General features: G+C 54.6%; 2 protein-coding genes across 2 annotated transcripts in view; one reads left to right on the plus strand and one right to left on the minus strand.

Moving 5' to 3' along the window:
- Positions 1 to 19,083, plus strand: part of LOC134491913 (zinc finger protein 595-like) — a 610,720-nt gene that overhangs the window by 420,079 nt on the left and 171,558 nt on the right. The window lies entirely within an intron of this gene.
- Positions 8,613 to 11,767, minus strand: LOC134488809 (H-2 class II histocompatibility antigen, E-S beta chain-like). Its single transcript, XM_063291148.1, has 4 exons — positions 11,662 to 11,767; positions 10,707 to 10,976; positions 8,981 to 9,262; positions 8,613 to 8,815 (listed from the first exon to the last, which is right to left on the minus strand). Exons 1-4 carry the CDS (start codon positions 11,765 to 11,767, stop codon positions 8,613 to 8,615), a joined length of 861 nt encoding a protein of 286 aa, XP_063147218.1.

The following is a 19,083-nucleotide window of genomic DNA, read 5'->3' on the forward strand; positions in this document are numbered from 1 at the left end:
TGTGTTAAGAACAAACGTGCCAGCTGTTGTGCGGAGGGGATAGTTGCGCACGGGATGAAGTGTGCCTGTTTCGAGAAATAGTCTTTTACCACCCGTATCACAGTTTTTCTTTGGCTGGGTGGGAGGTCCACAATGAAATCCATGGAAATTTCTTCCCATGGGCGGGAGGGGCTGGCTACCGGCTGTAGCAGCCCGTGGGGTTTCCCTCCTTTCCGTTTGGTGGTGGCACATATGGGGCAGTTGGCCACGTAGTCTTTTACGTCCTTTCTGAGGTTTGGCCACCAAAATTGCTTCCTCGTTAGGTGGAGGGTTTTTACAAACCCAAAATGCCCTGCAGATTTGTCATCGTGCGATCTATGTAAGATCTCCCCCCGCAGTGATTCGGGCACGTACAAGGCTTTCTCTTTCCAGGCGATGTTGTCTTTGAAAGATACATGTTGTCGGTTGTTTTGCAACCATGTATCTTGCTCTAGTGCTTGTGTGAGTCTTTGTTGCCAGTTCGGTGAAATTGAGCGCCGGCTCCAATCGCTCCCCGCCGTTCGTGCTGGCGTGCGCTGATTCCTTGTCTGGCTACGCGTGACAGCTGGGCAGCCGAGCTGTTTCTCGGTCCATACTGTCCCCACGATGTCGGAGGCTTGCGTGTCGTCCTGTGGCCGTCGGGAAAGGGCGTATGCCAAGAAGTTTTTCTTGCCCGGTATGAATTTCAGTGTGAAACTGAACCGGCTGAAAAACTGAGCCCATCACACCTGCTTCGGGCTGAGCCGTTTTGGCGTGCTGAGTGCCTCCAGGTTCTTGTGGTCCGTCCAGACCTCGAAGGGCAGGTGGCCCCCTCCAGCAGGTGCCGCCATGTTTCCAAGGCTGTCTTTACTGCAAACGCCTCCTTTTCCCATACGTGCCATCTCCGCTCTGTTTCGGAGAATTTGCGGGAAAGGTAGGCGCAGGGCTTTAGGTGGTTGTCGGAGTCCTTTTGAAGCAGAATGGCTCCGATGGAAAAGTCGGAGGCATCTGCCTGCACCACAAAAGGCTTGGTGGGGTCGGGGTGTTGTAGCACTGGCTCAGCTGTGAAGAGGGTTTTCAGTCTCTCGAATGCCGTTTGACAGTCAGCTGTCCAATTCAGTAGCGCCCCCGGGTTTCTCGATTTGCGCGTGTCCCCCAAGCCCTTAGTCTTTAACAGGTTAGTTAGGGGCAAAATAGTCTCTGCCAGCCTGGGCGTGAACCCCCTGTAGAAATTAGTGAATCCAAGGAGGCTTTGCAGTTGTCTCCTCGTGCGTGGGCGTTCCCACGCCAGGATGGCTTGGACCTTGCTGGGGTCCATTTCTATCCCTTTAGCTGAAATCCTATACCCTAGGTAGTCAATTTGTTTTTTATGAAACTCGCACTTGGAGAGCTTAACGAACAGCTCTGCCTTGCGAAGTTTCTTGAGCACTTCTTTTACCAAGCATTCGTGCTCACGTTCTGTTTCTGTGTAGATCAATACATCATCGAGGTAAACCAAAACCCCCTTAAAAAGGTGGTCACGCAGGACCTCATTAATTAACTGCATGAATACCCCCGGTGCTCCTGCCAGTCCGAATGGGAGTACTTTATATTGAAACGCCCCCAATGGGCAGTTGAAAGCAGTCTTCCACTCATCCCCCTCCCATATCCATATGCGGTAGTAGGCTTCCCTTATGTCCAGTTTGGAGAATACCTTACCCTTTACCAGGTGGGACAAAATGTCCTTTATTAAGGGTAAGGGGTATTTATTTGAAATGCTTGCTGCGTTTAATCCGCGGTAGTCTGTACAGAGCCGCAATGACCCGTCCTTTTTCTTGCGAAAGAGGACTGGCGCTCCCACTGGAGAGTTTGCTGGCTCGATAAAACCTCTCGCCAAGTTTTTATCTATGAAGTCCCTTAATGCTGCTAGCTCTCGCTGGGTCATAGCATATATTTTTGGTTTGGGTAGGGGTACCCCCGGGACCAGTTCAATGGTGCAGTCCGTCTTTCTGTGGGGGGGGGAGTTTGTCCGCCTCTTTCTCGCCGAAAACGTTGGCGAAATCCCCGTATTTGGTTGGTAGTCCCTCTGGCAGTGCCGTCCCTCTGTGTTCCGCAGTCGTCGTCGCCCCCCCCATGGCTGCTTGGGGAACCCTGTTCCCTGAAGGTGCTTGGTAACGCCCGTCAGCAAACTTAATCTCTCTGGTTCTCCAGTTGATGACTGGGTTTTGCTGCACGAGCCATGGGATCCCCAGTATGAGTCGGGGTTGCCCCACCGGTGCCACGATGAAAGCCAATTTTTCCTCATGGCTGCCGAGCCATAGCACGGTTTCTCTGGTGTATTGGGTGACCGGGCCCCCTCCTGCTGCAGATCCATTGAGCTGCGAGAACACCAGTTGGTGCTGAAGTGGATAGCAGCGGAGGTCGAGTGTGGCTGCCAGGTCAGGGTGCATCAGGCTTTTGGAGCAACCCGAATCAATGAGTGCCCAGACCTTTTCAGTTTTATTTCGATGGGTGAGGGTAACACGGACGTAGAGGGTGGGGCATTCCTCACTCACCCCTTTGTCGTAGCGCCTGTCAGTGTCCTCCACCTGTCCTTCGGCGCCCCTTAGGCCAGGTGGTTGTCATTTCCCATCGGTTCATCGGGGTTGCTTTCCTCCTCCTCTGAACTGTAGGGGACATGTCTGCATCGGTACTCCCCCTTCGCCGCTGGTCGCTTTCTTGGCGCTGGAGTTGGTGCTGTTTGTGCTCTCCTCGGGCTCCCTCTGGGTGTCGTTTTGGGGCATGCGGCTGCTTTGTGATCTTCCCTGCCGCACATGAAGCATTGCCCTTTTCCGAAGTGTCTGTCCCGTTCCTCCTTCCAGGGTTGGGGTCTCGCCCTCACCTGCCTTGCGCTGGTGCGTGGGGGTCTCGCTGTCTCCATCTGCTGCGTTTCCCTCGTTGCATGGAGGAACGTGTCGTGAGCGTTCTCCGCTTCCGCTGCCAGCCGGATCCAACCCGTCAGGGAGCTGGGGTTGTCGCGGCCGAGTGCCCACCGGAGGACGTTTAAGTTGAGTCCGTGTTTGAACTTCTCGATCAGTGTCGATTGAGACCAAGTGTCCACTTTTCCGGCTAGGGCTTGGAACTCCATGGCATACTCTGCCACGGAGCGCGGGCTTTGTCTGAGTGTCTCTAGCGCCCTTTTTGCCTTTTCTTGCTCCAGGGGGACCCTGAAGTGCCGTTCCAGCACCTGCAGGAATTCTGTGCTGTCCTGCAGCGCCCGGGCACCTGATTGGCACAATTGGATGTACCAATCGGCGGCCCGCCCTTTTAGTTTTATGGCCAGGGCATTGATTTTGCCCCATTCAGTTCTGAAGCAGGGACCCCATTCTTCGAGGTAGTACCTCACGTTAGTCAAGAAAAAGGAGAGTTTGGAGGGGTCCCCATCAAACTTTATGCCAAAGTCCTTGGCAGGTGTCCTGGTCTGGCTCCTGGCGCCCTCTAAGTCATGCCTCGGGCTCTGCGGGAGCTGCTGTGGGTCGAGTTGTCTCCAGTTCTCTTGCAGCATTGGTGCCTCTCTCTGGGTCTCCTCACAAGGTCGTTGTCCCGTCGCTCGGGGGGGAGGGCGGGGTGTTCTCCCTCGGTCGGGCTCCTGGATCCAGGGTCCGCCGTCGCCATCGCCGCCCGTCGGGTCATCCCTCCGCCTCTCAGCCTGGCGCGTCTCCCATCGTGAGGTGGGTTCCTGGGACCGGGCGCCACTGCCGCCGAGGTTGTCCCGCCGTCTCACGTCCGGGCGCGCCTCCGATCGGTGGGTGGCCTCCTGGGGTCGGGTTCCGCCGTGGTCGCCGCCATCCGCTGGGTATCCGCCCTGTCTCTCGTCCTGGCACGCCTCCGCTCGTCGGGTGGGCTCCTTGGGCCGGGTTCCGCCGTCACCGCCGCCCCGCTCGCCCCGCCGCCGTTCGTCCAGGGGTGCCTCTGCGCCGCCTCCGCTGCAGAGTCCCTGCGCCGCCGTCAGCTGTTGGAGCATCAGCCGCATCGCCTGCATCCCTCCCTCCAGCGCGTCGAGCCTCACCGCCGTCCCCGGCTTCCCACCGAGGTGTTCGCCGCTCCGCTCGCCCTCGCCGTTGGCCGTGGTGGAGGACGGATCGTCCCTCGGTCCCTCCGCGGTGCCAGGCGCGCCCTCACCTTCGGGCGCCCAGGGTGGCGGTTTGTCTCGCGCTTCCTCCGGGGTTGCCTGCGGGCCTGGAGAGGGTCCCCTCGTCTCGCCCCCGGTGCCTCGTGGGCTCCGGGGCGCCGGGGTGGGTCCCTTCCCCGCCGCTTCCCCCCAGCTGGGTCCCATACTTACCAGGGCGTTGCATCGGCCGGACCTCAACTGCATCCCACCCTGCGAGAGTGGGGCTTCGTCGCCGGGCGCCGAAGGGTTGCGCCTCCTCGGTTCCTGGTTCTGCATGCCTGGCTGGGTCCCTCACAAGCCTGTTGGATAGGTACCAGGTGGAAAAAAAATTTTTGGGGGTTCCCGTTTTTATGTCAGGGCCAGCCTCGCTTCGCAATAAGACACAGACTCACTTAATGGGTATTAAGGATTTCTGGTTTATTGGAATGATAGCTGACAGAACGAAAAATGGGAACGGGGTAGGTGGTGTGGGGGTGCCCCTTTTATACCCTCCTGTATTGCCCTGGGCCTCCCCACCCCTCAATGCCCCGATCCCTCTTGATGGGACCCTTGATGGCTGCCGGGGCGTTTTCCCCGGTGTCTTCTTTTGTCTCCCTGCGACAGTTGTGTCCTCCGGGGCAACATGTGCGTCTTATCTTCATCCCTCTGACGTCTCTCTTTTCAGCTGCTGATGGGTCCATGGGTGTGAGTGCCTTTGGGTGCTTGTGTTAATCCCTGGTTTGATTATCTCCTTCCTCTTTTCCTTAATGATCATGATCCACGTTGTGAGGCTCTTTGTGCCTTGCAACGAGGTCATGATACTGGTGCTGTGGAAGTGAAACTCCAGCCCTCCTGCAGCACCCTGAAGTTTGAAGCCTTTTTAATTGCTCACAACATTGATCTCTACCTACTTACAAGCGTACATTGTTTAAAGTATTTTATTGTAAACTGCCCAGAGTCCCTCTTCTGGGAGAGATGGGCAGTGGCTAAATATGAGAAATAAATAAATAAAATAAAGTGATCTAGCCTTGTTCCTGACTGCTGTCTCTTGACCACTAAATCTTTCCAGGAGGTTCCTCGGTCAGTGTTTCTACGATTCCCTTTGCTTGTATTCTCCCTAATGACTTAAGGCTTCCCTGGATCAGTACCCCATAGGGAGAAGGGGGCAGCAAGGTAAAGACAGGCCTGTACCACACTCCTCCCGGTTCCAGAAAGTAAAATAAAGTACCATTGCCTTTGGCTGCATCTGCGCGTGGCCTTAACACGCATCTGCGGTCTTGGGGGAGGTGGACCCTCCTTCCTGTAAGCGCTGAAACGGGTTGGATGAGCATCGGTCAGGGATGCCTGCACTGGACCAGAGGACCTTTGAAGTCCCATCCAGCCCTGACATTCTCGAATGCTCTGATCCTAAAGAGTTTTGTATTTCTCAGAGCGAAAATTGGTAGCTCAGGGCTGAACACTGGAGTCCTTGGTGCTCCCTGAGCCTTGGAGTTTTCTTGCAGATGTTTCACTGCCAGGCTAGGCAACATCTTCAGCATGAAGAGGGAGTGGGCCTTGCCCTCTATTTACTGTCCAGCTTGTGTTGGTGCTCTCTCCTTGGGAGTTCCTTGATTGGGCTCTTGTTTGCTGCTGGGTTGATTGGCAGGGCTGATCCGACTGTCCTGTCCTGGGGCGGCCAGGACAGTCAGATTCCCCGCGGCTCGTGGGAAGGACCTGAGATGAGGAGGCCCCTCCGCCTCCCCACTAAGACACCCAAATATCAGTCATCACAGTACTTGGAAGAGACAAAGTACAATAAAATAGACCACCCTGAGGGGACCCTGAAGGATTTTCTGCAAACCTGGAGACTGAGGAAACAAGGCATGGACACACAGCCATCGTCCACACTCCTGGCACGCAAGGACAGACCACACCCAAATGCATTTAAAAGACGCTGCACGGACATCCCCAGAAGGACACGGCATCTCCTGCCATCTTTGCGGCGCTTCACAATCCCTTTCCGGTTTTAGCTCCCTGAACAGTTCGGGATCATCCTCAGATTGGTCCCCCTCCTGCTGACCCCTTCCTTGGTCCAGATCCCACCCAAACCAGTTCCAAAGTCCAGTCCCAATGCAAATCCTTCAGGGACTCCCCTCCTGACCCCTACTGAGAAAGTGGCCCCTCGACCCCTCTTCACCTTCCCTCCATCAAGTGGTCCATCCGAGGAAGGGGACCTTCTGCACGGGGCCCCTGAGCCTGCAACCCTCCAACTCCTCCCCGCTGGGTTTGGGAGAAGCCTCTGATCTGTGGGGGGGGGGGATTGCAGACCCTCCACATCCCTCTTGGAGGGGAGTAAACAGAAGATCAGAAATTCAGGGATGGAGGGAATTTTTAAAATTTTTATCCCACCTTTATTATTTGTATAAATAACTCAAGGCGGCAGGCATACCAAATACTCCTCCCTCCTCCTATTTTCCCCACAACAGCAACCTTGTGAGGTGGGCTGGGCTGAGAGAGAGGGACTGGCCCAAGGTCACCCAGCCGGCTTTCGTGCCTCAGGTGAGACTAGAACTCACAGACTCCTGGGTTCTAGCCCAGCACCTTAACCACTAGACCAAACTGGGTTTAATCAAATGGCTTCTGACCTGGAGAGAAGGTGGAGCTGAGATGGCACCATTCAGACAGCATCAACTCACATCATTCCAGGGTTTTCCTGCAGTCTGCAGTTTATTGATTTATAGCAAATAAAAGCAAAGGAAATTAACTCAGAGGAAAACCGCAACATGGATGAAGCTCCTGTGGATTCAAAGCCGAGAAACGAGGGGGGATCCAAGGAAGGGAAAAGAGGTTGGGCTCTGCTGGGCAGACAGTGGTTGATCCCCGAGATCACTTCTCAGGAAGTGGGGATCTCCCTATGCAGAGCATCTGGGATCTCTCCGGATCCAGTGGGCTGGAATAAGCGCCAGATGGATTTTGGATTAAGGGGCTGTGGGGTGGATGGTTGCAGCCATTGCACTGAATAGGGGTCTGTGCTGAGCAGGAGAGGTTGGGGGGTCTCCAGCGACAGGCAGGCCAAGAGTTCCTGGGGACAGACTAGATGGCCTCTACTCCCCTCCCGATTTCCCCTCCCTCAAGAGAAAGAGAGGCGTGGAAGGAAGCTGGTGGGTCTCAGCAGGGGAAGGTCCAGGCTGCGATTCTCCTCCTCTCGCCAACCCACCGCCTCGAACTTCCATCCTTCAAGGGTTGCAAAAGAGGCAGAAATTCATCAGCTCCTGAAAAAAACATCCTTTTGCATCTGACAGCAGGAAGCGATAGCAGGATTAACTCATGAGTGCTGTAAAAAAAAGCAATATGGGAGAAAATTAGAATATATGGTAAAACCTTCAATTAAATATAGGTAAGTTCTTTTTGGAGAGTCTGCAGAAAAAACATGGGGTGGGCTTCCCCTCCCCTTCTCGTTCAGCTCCCCCAAGGAAGGCCCACACTTCAGGGGGTGGTTGATTGTCAGGGACCGGATGGAGGGAGAATCCGCCCCTTGCAGGGAGGAAAAGGCTGTGAAGGACCAGGGATTCCTCCCCCTCTCATCTCCCGGGACCCGAAGGGGGTCCGAGGTCAGCCGAGGGGCTGCATAGGGAGGCTCCAGCGTGACGTTGCTGACATGGAATTTATCCCTAATTGGCTTAATTTGGGAGTGAATCAAGAGAGGAGGCCTCCCCCCCCACAGATATTCAATACTGTATTAACCAAGAAGCTGGTGCTATGATGGGGATGGCAGGAAAGGACGGAGCCTGGTGCAACTTACCAGAACTTATGTGAAATGGAAAAAGGGGGCGGGTAGGAAGGGAAGCCCACAAATTTGGGGTGCTCCTTCCCCTTCCCCCAATGACCTGAAAGGTCCCCCTCCTTTCCTTCCCTTTTGCAATTTCCCAAAAGTGGGAAACATCCTGGACAATGTTTTAGTGTTGTGTGTTTTTGTTTTTAATTGCATCACATTTTGGGGTCCCCTGGAAGGAAAAGTGACCAAAGACCTCAGAAAAAGATTTGGGGGATCCAGATAATCTTGGAAAGTTTTGCTGCAGAAAGTAAATGAGCCCAATTCCCAGCATGAAGGATTTGAGCATCATTCAAGCCTCCTGCGGTTACTTAAGAGGTATTTTTGGGGAGAAGACAGAATTAAACCCGTTAGTTCCTGGAGGGGAATGCAAAGCGCTCACCTGCAGGTTGTTGGATGGAGGTTGCTGAAAAGAAAGAGAGAGAGAGAGAGAGACAACCAATACTGAAAAAGGTCTGGAGCACTTAGGGGTCCCACTCTCAATAGATAGCCCATAATATGTTGCATTATATCTGCTTACAGCCTCTCCAAGAATAAAGCTTCCTTAAGAAATTTCCGATCAATCTGGGCAACCGATTACTCAGGATCATGCCCTCAAGGGATCCCCCCAAGGATTCCCCTCTTTCTGTGGCTGTTTGGTGTCATCGGAGGATCTGTGGTGGCTCAGTGGGGCCACCAGCCTTGGGACTGGGGGGGTCAAGGAAGACCTTCTATGCCATCTTGATCAGATGCCTCCCCTACATGATCCCCTCCCCATCTCTCCTTATCCAGCCCCAAAGACTCACCTTTCTTGCTCTTCAGGTAGAGGGAGAGCCCCACAGCCAGGAAGGCCACCCCCAGCACGGCCCCCACGGCCCCCGTCCAGAGTTTGCTCCTGGAGGAGTTGGAGGAACGTGGCTCTGGGGAGGGAGAGGGAGAAGGAGCCCGGCGTGAGCAGGAGGATCAGGGCCAGCTTCCTCCAGGGGGTCCGTTCTGGCTCTGCACTCAGAGAGCGTCTTGCCAGCCCCAACGGTGCCCCCTTCCTGGGCAGGATGGCAGGGAGGGGAGGGCAGGGAGGGGCTTACCCCACTGGACGGTGACGGGGGCCTCCAGGCTGGCGTGCCCCACCTGGCAAGCGTAGACGTCCCCACACTCGGGCCGGGTCTCCAGCATCACCTGGCGCTGGTAGGTCCAGTCTCCGTTCTGCAGCTCCTCCCCGAAGGCGACGCCCTCCTTCTCCGGCCGCCCGTTCTTCAGCCACCGGATGTCGATCTCCAGGGGGTAAAAGCCCGTCGCGGTACAGAGGAGGATGGTGTTGGGGGACGCGGGGTCCGCCTTGGTGGGGGAGATGGTGACGGTGGGCTTGGCTGGGGGGGAAGCAGGAGGAGAAGGAGGGACGTGGGAGAATCAGCAGGGCCAAAAGCAGGAAGGATTTTAATTTTTAAATTATGGAATGAAGACAAAATAATAAACTTGGCCTCTACTAAATAAACGCAAAGATTAATTCTAGAAGATTTTTGCAATCAGGGGTAGCCGTTTACTTCTCTCAATTGCCCAAGTCCTCTCAAGGAAGATTCATCCCCCCTCAGAAGACTAACAAGTTCTGAATTCCCCTTTCGGAGCCAGATGGACAGAAGAGCTTCTCGAGGATCTTGCGCTGTGCCGGATCCTTGCTGGGGGTCTTTTGGGGGAATTTGGGTGGGAGACCAAAAATAAAATATAAATAAAATAAAATATAAATAAAATATTATTTTATAATATCATTTATATTATAAACAAATAAAAATGTAAATAATAAATAAATAAAAATAAAAACGCAAAATACAAATATTAATTTAGGCCATGTGCAAGAAATCTGGGAGAGAGAATCAAGATTTTAATGGGTTTCTTCAAACTCTGCCCCCAAATCAGGAACTTTCCAGCTATGAGACCGAAGTGATTCGGCTGAAGGGGAAGCTGGGTCTGTCACGAAAAAGGTGGTTCCAAGGGGGGCTTTTCTCCCAGGTCCCCAAAATTGGCCAAGCAAGGGTGGGGTCCTTGGTGCTCTCCGAGCCTTGCTGGTTTCTTGCAGACGGTTCATGGCCAGACTAGGCAGCCTCTTCAGTGCCAAGGGGGAGTGGGCCCTGCTGTCAGCTGACGTACCGCGGCTTCGCTTGGCCTAACAATGGTTCTCAGCCTTTGAACCAGCCTTTTCTCAGGCAGGGGGAAAAGGCCCTAAACCATTCCGTAGGACTGAGGTCTGCGTCTTGGTTAAACATGGAATCAGAAGCATGATTTCTAGATCATTTCCTCTATTTGTTTGTTTCTTTGTTTGTTGGATTTAGAAGCTGCCAGACTCCAAGTATGTCTGAATAAAGAATAGAGAAGGAAAAGAAGGAAAATGTCCAGAGAAAGGGCAGAAGGACAGGCGAAAGAAACGGCCTTGCCAATCCCCCTTTTCAGACCTTTGGAAATTGATTATTTATCCTAAAAGGCCAAACATTTCCTGGCTGGAAAGGGGGACCGGGAGGCCCTTCGATCGATCGATCGATTGCTAAGGATCTATTTGGGAGGAGGGAGACATTGCTGGGTTCTCCCCCCCCCACAAAAAAGTCATCTTTGGGCCCTTTTCCGGAGGGGATCAAAGGGATCCCTGATTCCGGGCAGGGAGAGAGTCTGGATCCCGCGAAGGAGAGGAATATTCCGTAGATCTGGGAGCGCAGAATAAAGGAGGAGCAAAGCAGGGCTGCCAGAGGCCCAGAATTTCGATAGCCCAACACGCCCCTTCTGCATCCCCCCCCCCCGAAGCCCCTCCCTCCCTCCCGGACTCACCTCTCCGGCCAATCACATGATTCCCCCGGGAAACCTCGTAGTTGTTCCGGCAGATATCCACAACGGACCTCTGGTACTGCAGGATGGACTTATCGCTGTTCCAATAGTCGGCAGCTGGCTGCCCCAACTCGGTCACGGCCACGAACTTGCCCAGGTCGCTGTCGAAGCGGACAAACTCCTGCCGGTCGTAGAACTGCCTGTACAGGAACCGCACCCGCTGCGTCCCGTTCAGGAAGCGGCACTCGGCCTTATCCTGGTGCAAGAAATGGGCTGCGAGGAGGAGGAGGAGGAGGAGGAGGAGGAGGAGGAGGAAGGCCGTCAGGAGGGAGTCCCAAGACCATCGCTCCCAGCCATGACTGGAGGAGGGACCCACCTGGGGAGGGGGACGGGGAGGGCGGAGACCTGCTAGGGAGGCCGATGGATGGCCTCTGGAGGGCCCACTGGGAGGGGGAGGGGGAGGGGAGGGCCTTTCTCAGCCCCCCCCTTTCCTGGTGGGGCTCCCTGGGTGAGCCTCTAAATGGAGATTCTTAAAGAAAAACGAGTTTCTGTTGAAGGAAAAATACTTTTCCCTCAAAGCACTTTTTTCTTAAACGGCTTTTTGGATTTTGCGGATTTCGGCATGAAAATGCGGCAGTTTCCCGCTTTCCCTTTCGCTTTCCTTCTCCTTCCTCTTTTAACGCAACAAACTCTTGAGGCCCCGGAAGGTCCAGCCATGGGGGGGGTGAGGGAGGGGCCCCGGCTGTGTCTCGAAAGGGGGTCCCTCTCCGTCCTCCTGGGGGGCTGTGGGGAGGGGGGGCAGAGACCCCGCGGAGATCGAGGCTCCTGCAGGCCCCCCCTCTCTTGCCCTCGCCCCTTCCCCAAAGTCCCTCCTGGGGGTCCCAGCCCCTTTCCTCCCCTCCCCACAGCATCAGGGGGACCCGCCCAGCCCCCTCTCCCCTCCCAGCCCCCTCCTTACCGGGGGGCTCCTTCCCCCGTTCGCTTCCGGCGATCCGGCACAGCGCCCCCAGCAGCAGCAGCAGCAGCAGGGGGACCCCGGCAGAGCCCATGGGGCTGCCCCACATGAGTACCCCAAATAGAGAGGGGAGGGGGACGGAGATGCTCCCAGCCCCCGAGGCGGAATCGGAGGGTCGGGATAGGGGAGGAAGTGTTTTTTCTGAGACTTTGAATTGGGAGTGCCCAGAAAGGCAGACGGACCAATGGGAATTCTCGCTTCTGCAGCGTCATCGGTCTCCGGGCAGAGTCTCTCCTGATCCGCCCGGTGGAGGAGATAGTTCGGGGCAGAGAAGGAAGCGGAGAAAGGGGGAGGGGGATCCTTTCGGTCTTGGGGGGCTGCAGCTCCGGGGGGGTCCCTGCCGGCCCAGAGGGGACCCCCCTTCCTTTGCCCTCCCCACAACTCTCAGCCAGGCTCTCTCTTTCTCTGTGCGCCTGGAGGGGGTGGACTCGATGCCCCCTGAAGTCTTCTTAAGGCCCCGGGGAACCCCAGGCTGGGGCTGCCGGACTCTGAAGGGGGCCTGGTCCTTCCCGGGACAAGACCCAGCAAGGCAAGAAGTCCGGGGCTTCTCCTCGGCTCCAGCTGAGTCGGCGGTCCCTCCGTGGGGAGGCTGGAAGTGGGAGGCTTGAATGGAGGGAGCACCCGGAGCAGCCCCTGGGTCTGAGCCTGGAGGGGGTGCAGGGGGTGACGGGGGGGGAGGCGCATCCTCAGCCCCAGTCAGGCCTGGGGGGGGGGGGGCAGAGGCAGCAATGGGGTCCAGACTCTTCCCCCTGCCCGCAATGCCAGAGAGGGGCCTGCCTGGAAAAGCCGGGGAGACTGATCCGGGCGCTTCTCCAGGCCAAACGGGAAGCAAATGGCCTTGGGATCTGCGGGCCACGGGGGTCCCGGGACCGGCTTTGTGCAGCTAAAACAGGCCAGACATTTGAGCTGCTCAGTATCCTGGGACTGGGGCCGTTTCCTTGGCCGGAAGGCCGCTGCTCTCCTCGCGCGTCGGGTGTCATGTGAACTCGGCCCTTGCAGTCTATTAACCTGGTTTGGGTGTGTGAAAGAGCCAACTGGTCTTGTTTGTCTGCCCTCGGTCTCATTAAGGGGTTATTTGGGCAATTGGAAAGGCTTCAAACTACAGGGCGCTGAGGGAGGGCTGGAGTTTCACTTCCGCAGCACCAGGCAGCAGGAACAGGCTGAGATTCCTCATATCCACCCTGTGGAAACAACAACAACAACACACACACACACACACGGGTTAGCTGTGCCAAGGGAATGGGAGGTAGCTGAAGGGAGACAGAGCACATCCCAAAGGCTACTTTCTAAAGAAGGAACAGAAGAGAACAGCCTCCTAGTCCTCATGAGGATCAAGCGAATTAGAGCTTCTGCGAGGGATACAGACTCTGCCCCAGCTGGGCAAAGGGCTTCCTTTCCTGGATGCTGAGGGTCCTGTCCCTCCTTGTCTGAAGGCACTGAAACCTTTTTCCTCATGTCTGGGAGAATTTTGACTCCTTTTTCATGCAGCTGGGCTCGCTTACTCAAGCCACTCATGAGGCTGGCCTGGTGCAGGTGGACCACCCCGCTGCCCTTTGCTCCCTCCCTCAGGAACAATGGGGGGGCAGAGTGGCCCCCCTTCCCCTTTTGGGACCAGCTCTTGCTTGGTTGCCCTTCCTGTGGGAGATGCCCCCTACCCCTTACACACACACAGCCTGAAAGCCTCTGTCAAGCCAAGATCTCAGCAGCAGGTCGGCGCAGCAGCAGCAGAAGCCAGCTCAGCTCTAGGGGGCCAAATTGTGGCTAAGAACCAGCTGCAGCCCAGACAAGTCTCCTGATAAGAGGAAGGGGGAAAGAACCACGGATGCAGAGACGCCAAAGGGGCTCAGAAACAGATGGTAAAACACAGGGCAGGTTAAGCACTAAGGCAAATGAGGCTGGGGAGCCCTTGGGGGTAATAAAAGCCCCCCCTCCCCCAAAAAGGCAGGGAAGAGGGTCCGGGCCATTTCTGCAAGAGCCCCACAGCGCCCCCTGGTGGGCAGAGGAGGACCGGCGCCGAGAGGCTCCCCGCCCAGCTCAGCGGCTGATGGCGCCCAGGGTGGTCCAGCTCCCCTTGCGGTCCCCCTTCCCCCGTGCTGGAGAGGGCTCCGTGGGCCCGCCCGTGTCCTTGCTGGGCCGCATCAGGGAAGTGGATTCGCACTAGACCCAGAGGGATTTCAGCCCCCCAAGCCTAGGTAGCCAGGCAGGGAGGGAAGGGCAGAGGGCAGAGGAGGCCGGCAAGGAAGCCTCAATCTGCGCGATGGCATGGAAGTTGGCCGACTGTTGTAGAACAACCTGAACATCAGTAAGAACTGACTTTGTTGGTCAACGTACAGACCACCGCTAGAGTGAACGCGAGCACAGCCACCTCCTTGACTACCTAGTAAAAATCCAGACCCCTCGAATCGGAGCCTCTTGGGGAAGAGTAGCTTCTTGAGGTCGCTCTGCTTGTGGCCCCCCAGCTGGTCTGCTGTAGCATTCGCAGGAGTCTCGGGAGGGCTGGTAAGCTTAGGGGGGCAAGAAGCCACCCAAGCGGAGAGCGTAAAGGAGGCTGCCATTGCACGAAAGGGTTAGGCGTCCTGCGGGAAAGGCGGAAGGGTGGTTACGGTGCCAACATGAGGGATGGGGAGAGGGCAGAATGTGGACGCTGGAACCGAGGCCCTGGCATGCAAGTCCCACACCAGGCAGAAGGCAGAATTCTACGCGGTGCCTTCCCACAACGCCAAAGCCGCCCCGGCTGCAGGACCGTTCTGGATCTCAAGGCAGCAGGGACCTCGTGCATCAATGCACCATCAGGTGCGTAACCAAGAAAGGTGGCTTTTGTCATGTTCTCATTTCAATGTGCTGTTAACATTGTAACGTTTCACATGTCCTCTTCTGTTCCGTGTTCCTTCACCCGGGGTTTTTCCATTCCTTCACTCTCCGTTGTTTTGAGGGCTTGGAATGTATGTTTGGGTTTGCGCTCCTGCTCAAGGTTACTTTCCCAGGCGCGTCTAACGGCTTCTAGCACCTGGGAGGGGGAGCGTCCTGACGAGGGATGGGGCGGAACTTGCTTACAGGCAAGGCTTTTAAGTTTGTATTTGGCGCGCTTTTGCTCATTCTCAGCTTTCTCTGTATTTGCATACTATTCCTTTAATAAATCAGTTATCTTTAAGCCCGAGCTTGTGAGACTGAGTATTTGGGATTAGGCAACCGTTACATAAAGCTGAGAATCATTTCATCCATTTTCCGCTAGCCCCATCCAATCGTTGGATAAGAGGGAACGCTAGCGATGACAGAACCTCAGCTTCGCGCAAGTGAGGGAAGCGAGGAGGAACGGGAGGCGGCCAGAATCCGGCCAGCGCTAACCTCGAGAGCGCAAAGAGCAGCACGTCGGGAGTTGCGAGATATCCAATTAGACGAGCTGCTGATATCCATGCAGGAGAGTCTCAGGAGTGAACATAGAACTGTTATGGAAAGAGCACCGGGGAGGGGGTCTCCACAATTGTCCTGGGAGCCCGAAGTCCCCTTGTCACCGAGGGTGGTGGTAACCAACCAACCTCCGGAAGAGCCAGTCACTCCAGCCCGTATGAGGGCATTAGAGGATAAAATGGATTTAATAGTGACAATCCTTAAGGATCTACCCAGAGAGGCAGAGCCCACCCCGGAGGATTGGGAGGAAGAGCCGTCACAGTACCCCAGGCACAGTACCCTATCAACCCGGGGGAGAAGCAAGACTCGATCAGCCCGTCAAGGGGGGGAGCGAGAGGCAAGACCTCCTAGGGATCGACCACCCATGGGGGCTCGGCGTACGCTGACATTCGCGGCACCGCCACAGCCAGCTGAGCCGGCGAGAACCTTCCCACCATTTGGAGTGAAATTCGATGGGGATCCCACAACGCTCTCCTTCTTTATCACTAATGCCAAGCATTATATAGAAGATTGGGGTCGGAACTTTCGGTCAGAACATGGCAAGATCAATTTCATTGCCAACAAGCTGAGAGGAAGGGCAGCGGATTGGTATGTGCAACTATGCCAGGCTGAGGCAACTGAGTTAGAGGACTTCGATGACTTTTTGTGGGCACTTAAACAGCATTTCGAAGACCCCCTAGCTCAAGAAACAGCTAAAAATGACCTGCGGAAACTCTACCAAGGGTCCCTCTCAGTTGCCAAATATGCGTTGGAATTTAAAGCTTTGGCAGGAAAAGTGGAAGACTGGTCTGAGCCAACAATAATTGAATTGTTCAAACAGGGGCTAGAACCCGAAATCCTTCGATGGGCACTAGGAAGAGATGATCCCAAAACGCTATATGGGTGGATTCAGTTGGCGGGCAGCGCAGAAAATGCCCTACAAACCTATGCCCATACCAAAGAGCTTAGACAAACGCGTCTTGCTAGAGGAGCGCGCACATCTGGACTTGCCAGCCGCCCCAAACCAAAAACCTGGGAAGAGGAGAGGGAGCGACGGTTCTCCAAGGGTCAGTGCCTCAGATGTGGGAAAGAAGGGCATCGAGCCACGTCGTGCCCGAGACGCCGTCCAGAGGAACGACAGACGAAACCTACGGTAAAGTCGCCTGCTCCTGCTCCACCGCGAAAACTGAAAGCAGCCGTCGCGGAACTGGACCCCCCAGAACTACCCTTCGGAGAAGAGGAAGAAGAGTTGCAATTCGAGCAGCCGGCGGGAAAAGCCTACCACCTGCCCTGAAGGGCGCCCTAGGGCAGGTGGAAGAAACCGGGCGTAACCACGATTCGGTGAGTGGAAATTTCCCCACACTGACTGTTAAAGTTAAACTGAGCTCAAAAACCAAAACTGTGGAAGTGTGGGCCATGCTAGATTCGGGTTGCTCCCGTTCCCTTATGCACCCTGATGTCGTAGCGGCTCTGGAACTGCCCACGTTCCCTTTGCCAAGACCTATGATTTTCACCCAATTGGATGGAACTATGGCGGGAGGGAAAGCAGTCAATCATTCCACGGGACTGGTCGCCTTGCAGATGGGCTCCCACCAAGAAAAGCTGCCATTTGTGGTAGCTCCAGTGGGGGGTCCTCTGGTAATCTTGGGGATGCCTTGGTTTGTGCAACAGAACCCTTTTATCAACTGGCTGCATAGAACTGTGACTTTTGCAGATGGATTTTACAAAGTACCCGAAAAGGACCTACTGGAAGACATGGAGGGTGGAGGGGTAGCGTATACTACTGTGCAAACGCTTCAACCTCTTGAGGGACTACCCAATCAGTATCAGGATTTTGCTGAGGTATTTGGGGAAAAGGAAGCGGATCGCTTGCCACCCCACCGAAAAACGGACTGTGCCATTGAGTTTTTACCAAACGTAAAATTGCCTCACCCAAAAATATACCCCATGTCTCCCAAAGAGCTCACTACGCTAAGGGAGTTCATTGACAAAAACCTGGCTAGGGGTTTCATTGAGCCGGCTAATTCCCCGGTAGGAGCCCCTGTCCTATTCAGGCCAAAAAAGGATGGGTCATTAAGGCTTTGTACCGATTTCCGCGGGCTCAATGCGGTCTCAATATTAAATAAATATCCTTTGCCCCTGATCAAAGATATGTTATCACATCTGGCCAGAGGCAAAATTTTCTCAAAACTGGATTTGAGAGAAGCTTATTTTCGTATTCGCATAAGGGAAGGGGATGAGTGGAAAACAGCATTTAACTGTCCTCTTGGGGCTTTCCAATACAAAGTCTTACCATTTGGTTTATCCGGAGCACCTGGGGTTTTTATGCAACTAATCAATGAGGTCTTGCATGACCACCTATTTAAGGGGGTACTGGTATATTTGGATGATGTATTGATTTATACTGAAACCATGTCAGAACATATCCACTTGGTGCGTCAGGTACTGGCTAAATTGAAAAAAGCAGAGTTGTACGCAAAACTGTCAAAATGTGCATTTCATCAGTCACAAATTGATTACCTAGGCTATCGAATTTCAGCTCAGGGCATTGAAATGGACCCTGCAAAAGTAGAGGCTATTGTGGCATGGGAGCCTCCCCGTACCAGGAGACAATTACAAAGTTCCCTTGGATTCTCTAATTTTTATCGGGCATTCGCCCAAAATTTTGCTGAAATTGCCCTCCCCCTTACTGAACTGTTAAAAACTAAAGGACAGGGGGATACGCGACGTTCAAAGAACCCAGGCGCGCTCCTTAAATGGACTCCTGCCTGTCAGCAAGCGTTCGAAGCGCTCAAACAAATCTTTACCACAGAACCAATTTTACAGCATCCAAACCCCTCTAAACCCTTCGTTGTACAAGTCGATGCTTCTGATTTCTCCATAGGAGCAATTTTGTTACAATCTGACCAATCTGGCGCCTTAAAACCCTGTGCCTACCTCTCTCGCAAATTCACTGAAACGGAGAGAAGATGGCACGTTTGGGAAAAAGAGGCTTTTGCTGTAAAAACGGCTTTAGAAACATGGCGACACCTATTGGAAGGCACTTCAAGCCCTTTTGAAGTCTGGACCGACCATAAAAACCTTGAAGCTCTAAGCACCAGTCGAAAACTCAGTCCCAAACAGCTACGCTGGGCTGAGTTTTTCAGCCGCTTCGACTTCACCCTTAAATTTATACCAGGCAAGAAAAACTTTTTAGCTGATGCACTCTCCCGCAGACCCCAAGATGCTGGCCCAGGGCCAACGGTCCAAGGCACCGTCTGGACCGACAAACAATTAAGTTTGGCAGCAGTGACTCGCAGCCAGACCCGAGCGCAATCAACGCAACCTCCAGCCGCTCTGCCTTCCAGCCGCTCGCCGCACTTGTCAATTCCCTCCGATTTGCAACAACAGTTGCTTTCCCACCTTAAAACAGATACTTGGTTGCAAACCAATAGACACATTTTAACTTTCACCGACGATCTTGCCTGGCGCAACGATCGCCTTTATGTACCCGATGCTATGCGAAAAACCATACTCCAGCGCTGCCACGATGACAAGCTGGCTGGACATTTTGGCTACGTAAAAACTTTGCACCTTGTTCGCCGGCAATTCTGGTGGCCAACGTTACTCAAAGACCTGAAGGCATATGTGACTGCGTGCCCTGTATGTGCTGCGATAAAGCGCAAACCAGGCAAACCCCAAGGTCTCCTTCAACCCGTTGCCACCCCATCTGTCCCTTGGCAGGACATTTCCATGGACTTTATCGTTGATCTACCCCCTAGTCAACGCAAAACTGTCATTTGGGTGGTCAAAGACTTTTTCTCCAAACAAGCCCACTTTATCCCATGCGCGTCTATCCCCACCGCACAACAGCTGGCACGCCTCTTCCTCACCCACGTGTACCGCCTCCACGGTATCCCCGCCCGTTTGGTGAGTGACAGAGGCACACAATTTACGTCACAATTCTGGCGGGCATTTTTAAAACTTTTGGGTACAAAA

The sequence above is a fragment of the Candoia aspera genome, chromosome 2 (genome assembly GCF_035149785.1).
Source record: "Candoia aspera isolate rCanAsp1 chromosome 2, rCanAsp1.hap2, whole genome shotgun sequence".
In the NCBI taxonomy this organism is placed as follows: domain Eukaryota; kingdom Metazoa; phylum Chordata; class Lepidosauria; order Squamata; family Boidae; genus Candoia; species Candoia aspera.

Coding starts and splice junctions, on each gene's coding strand:
- LOC134488809 (XM_063291148.1), bottom strand. CDS start 11,767: ATGTGGGGCAGCCCCATGGGCTCTGCCGGGGTCCCCCTGCTGCTGCTG. Junction 9,263..10,706: donor TCATGTGATTGGCCGGAGAG/GTGAGTCCGGGA, acceptor CTTCCCCCCCAG/CCAAGCCCACCGTCACCATC. Junction 8,816..8,980: donor CCCCGTCACCGTCCAGTGGG/GTAAGCCCCTCC, acceptor CTCCCTCCCCAG/AGCCACGTTCCTCCAACTCC.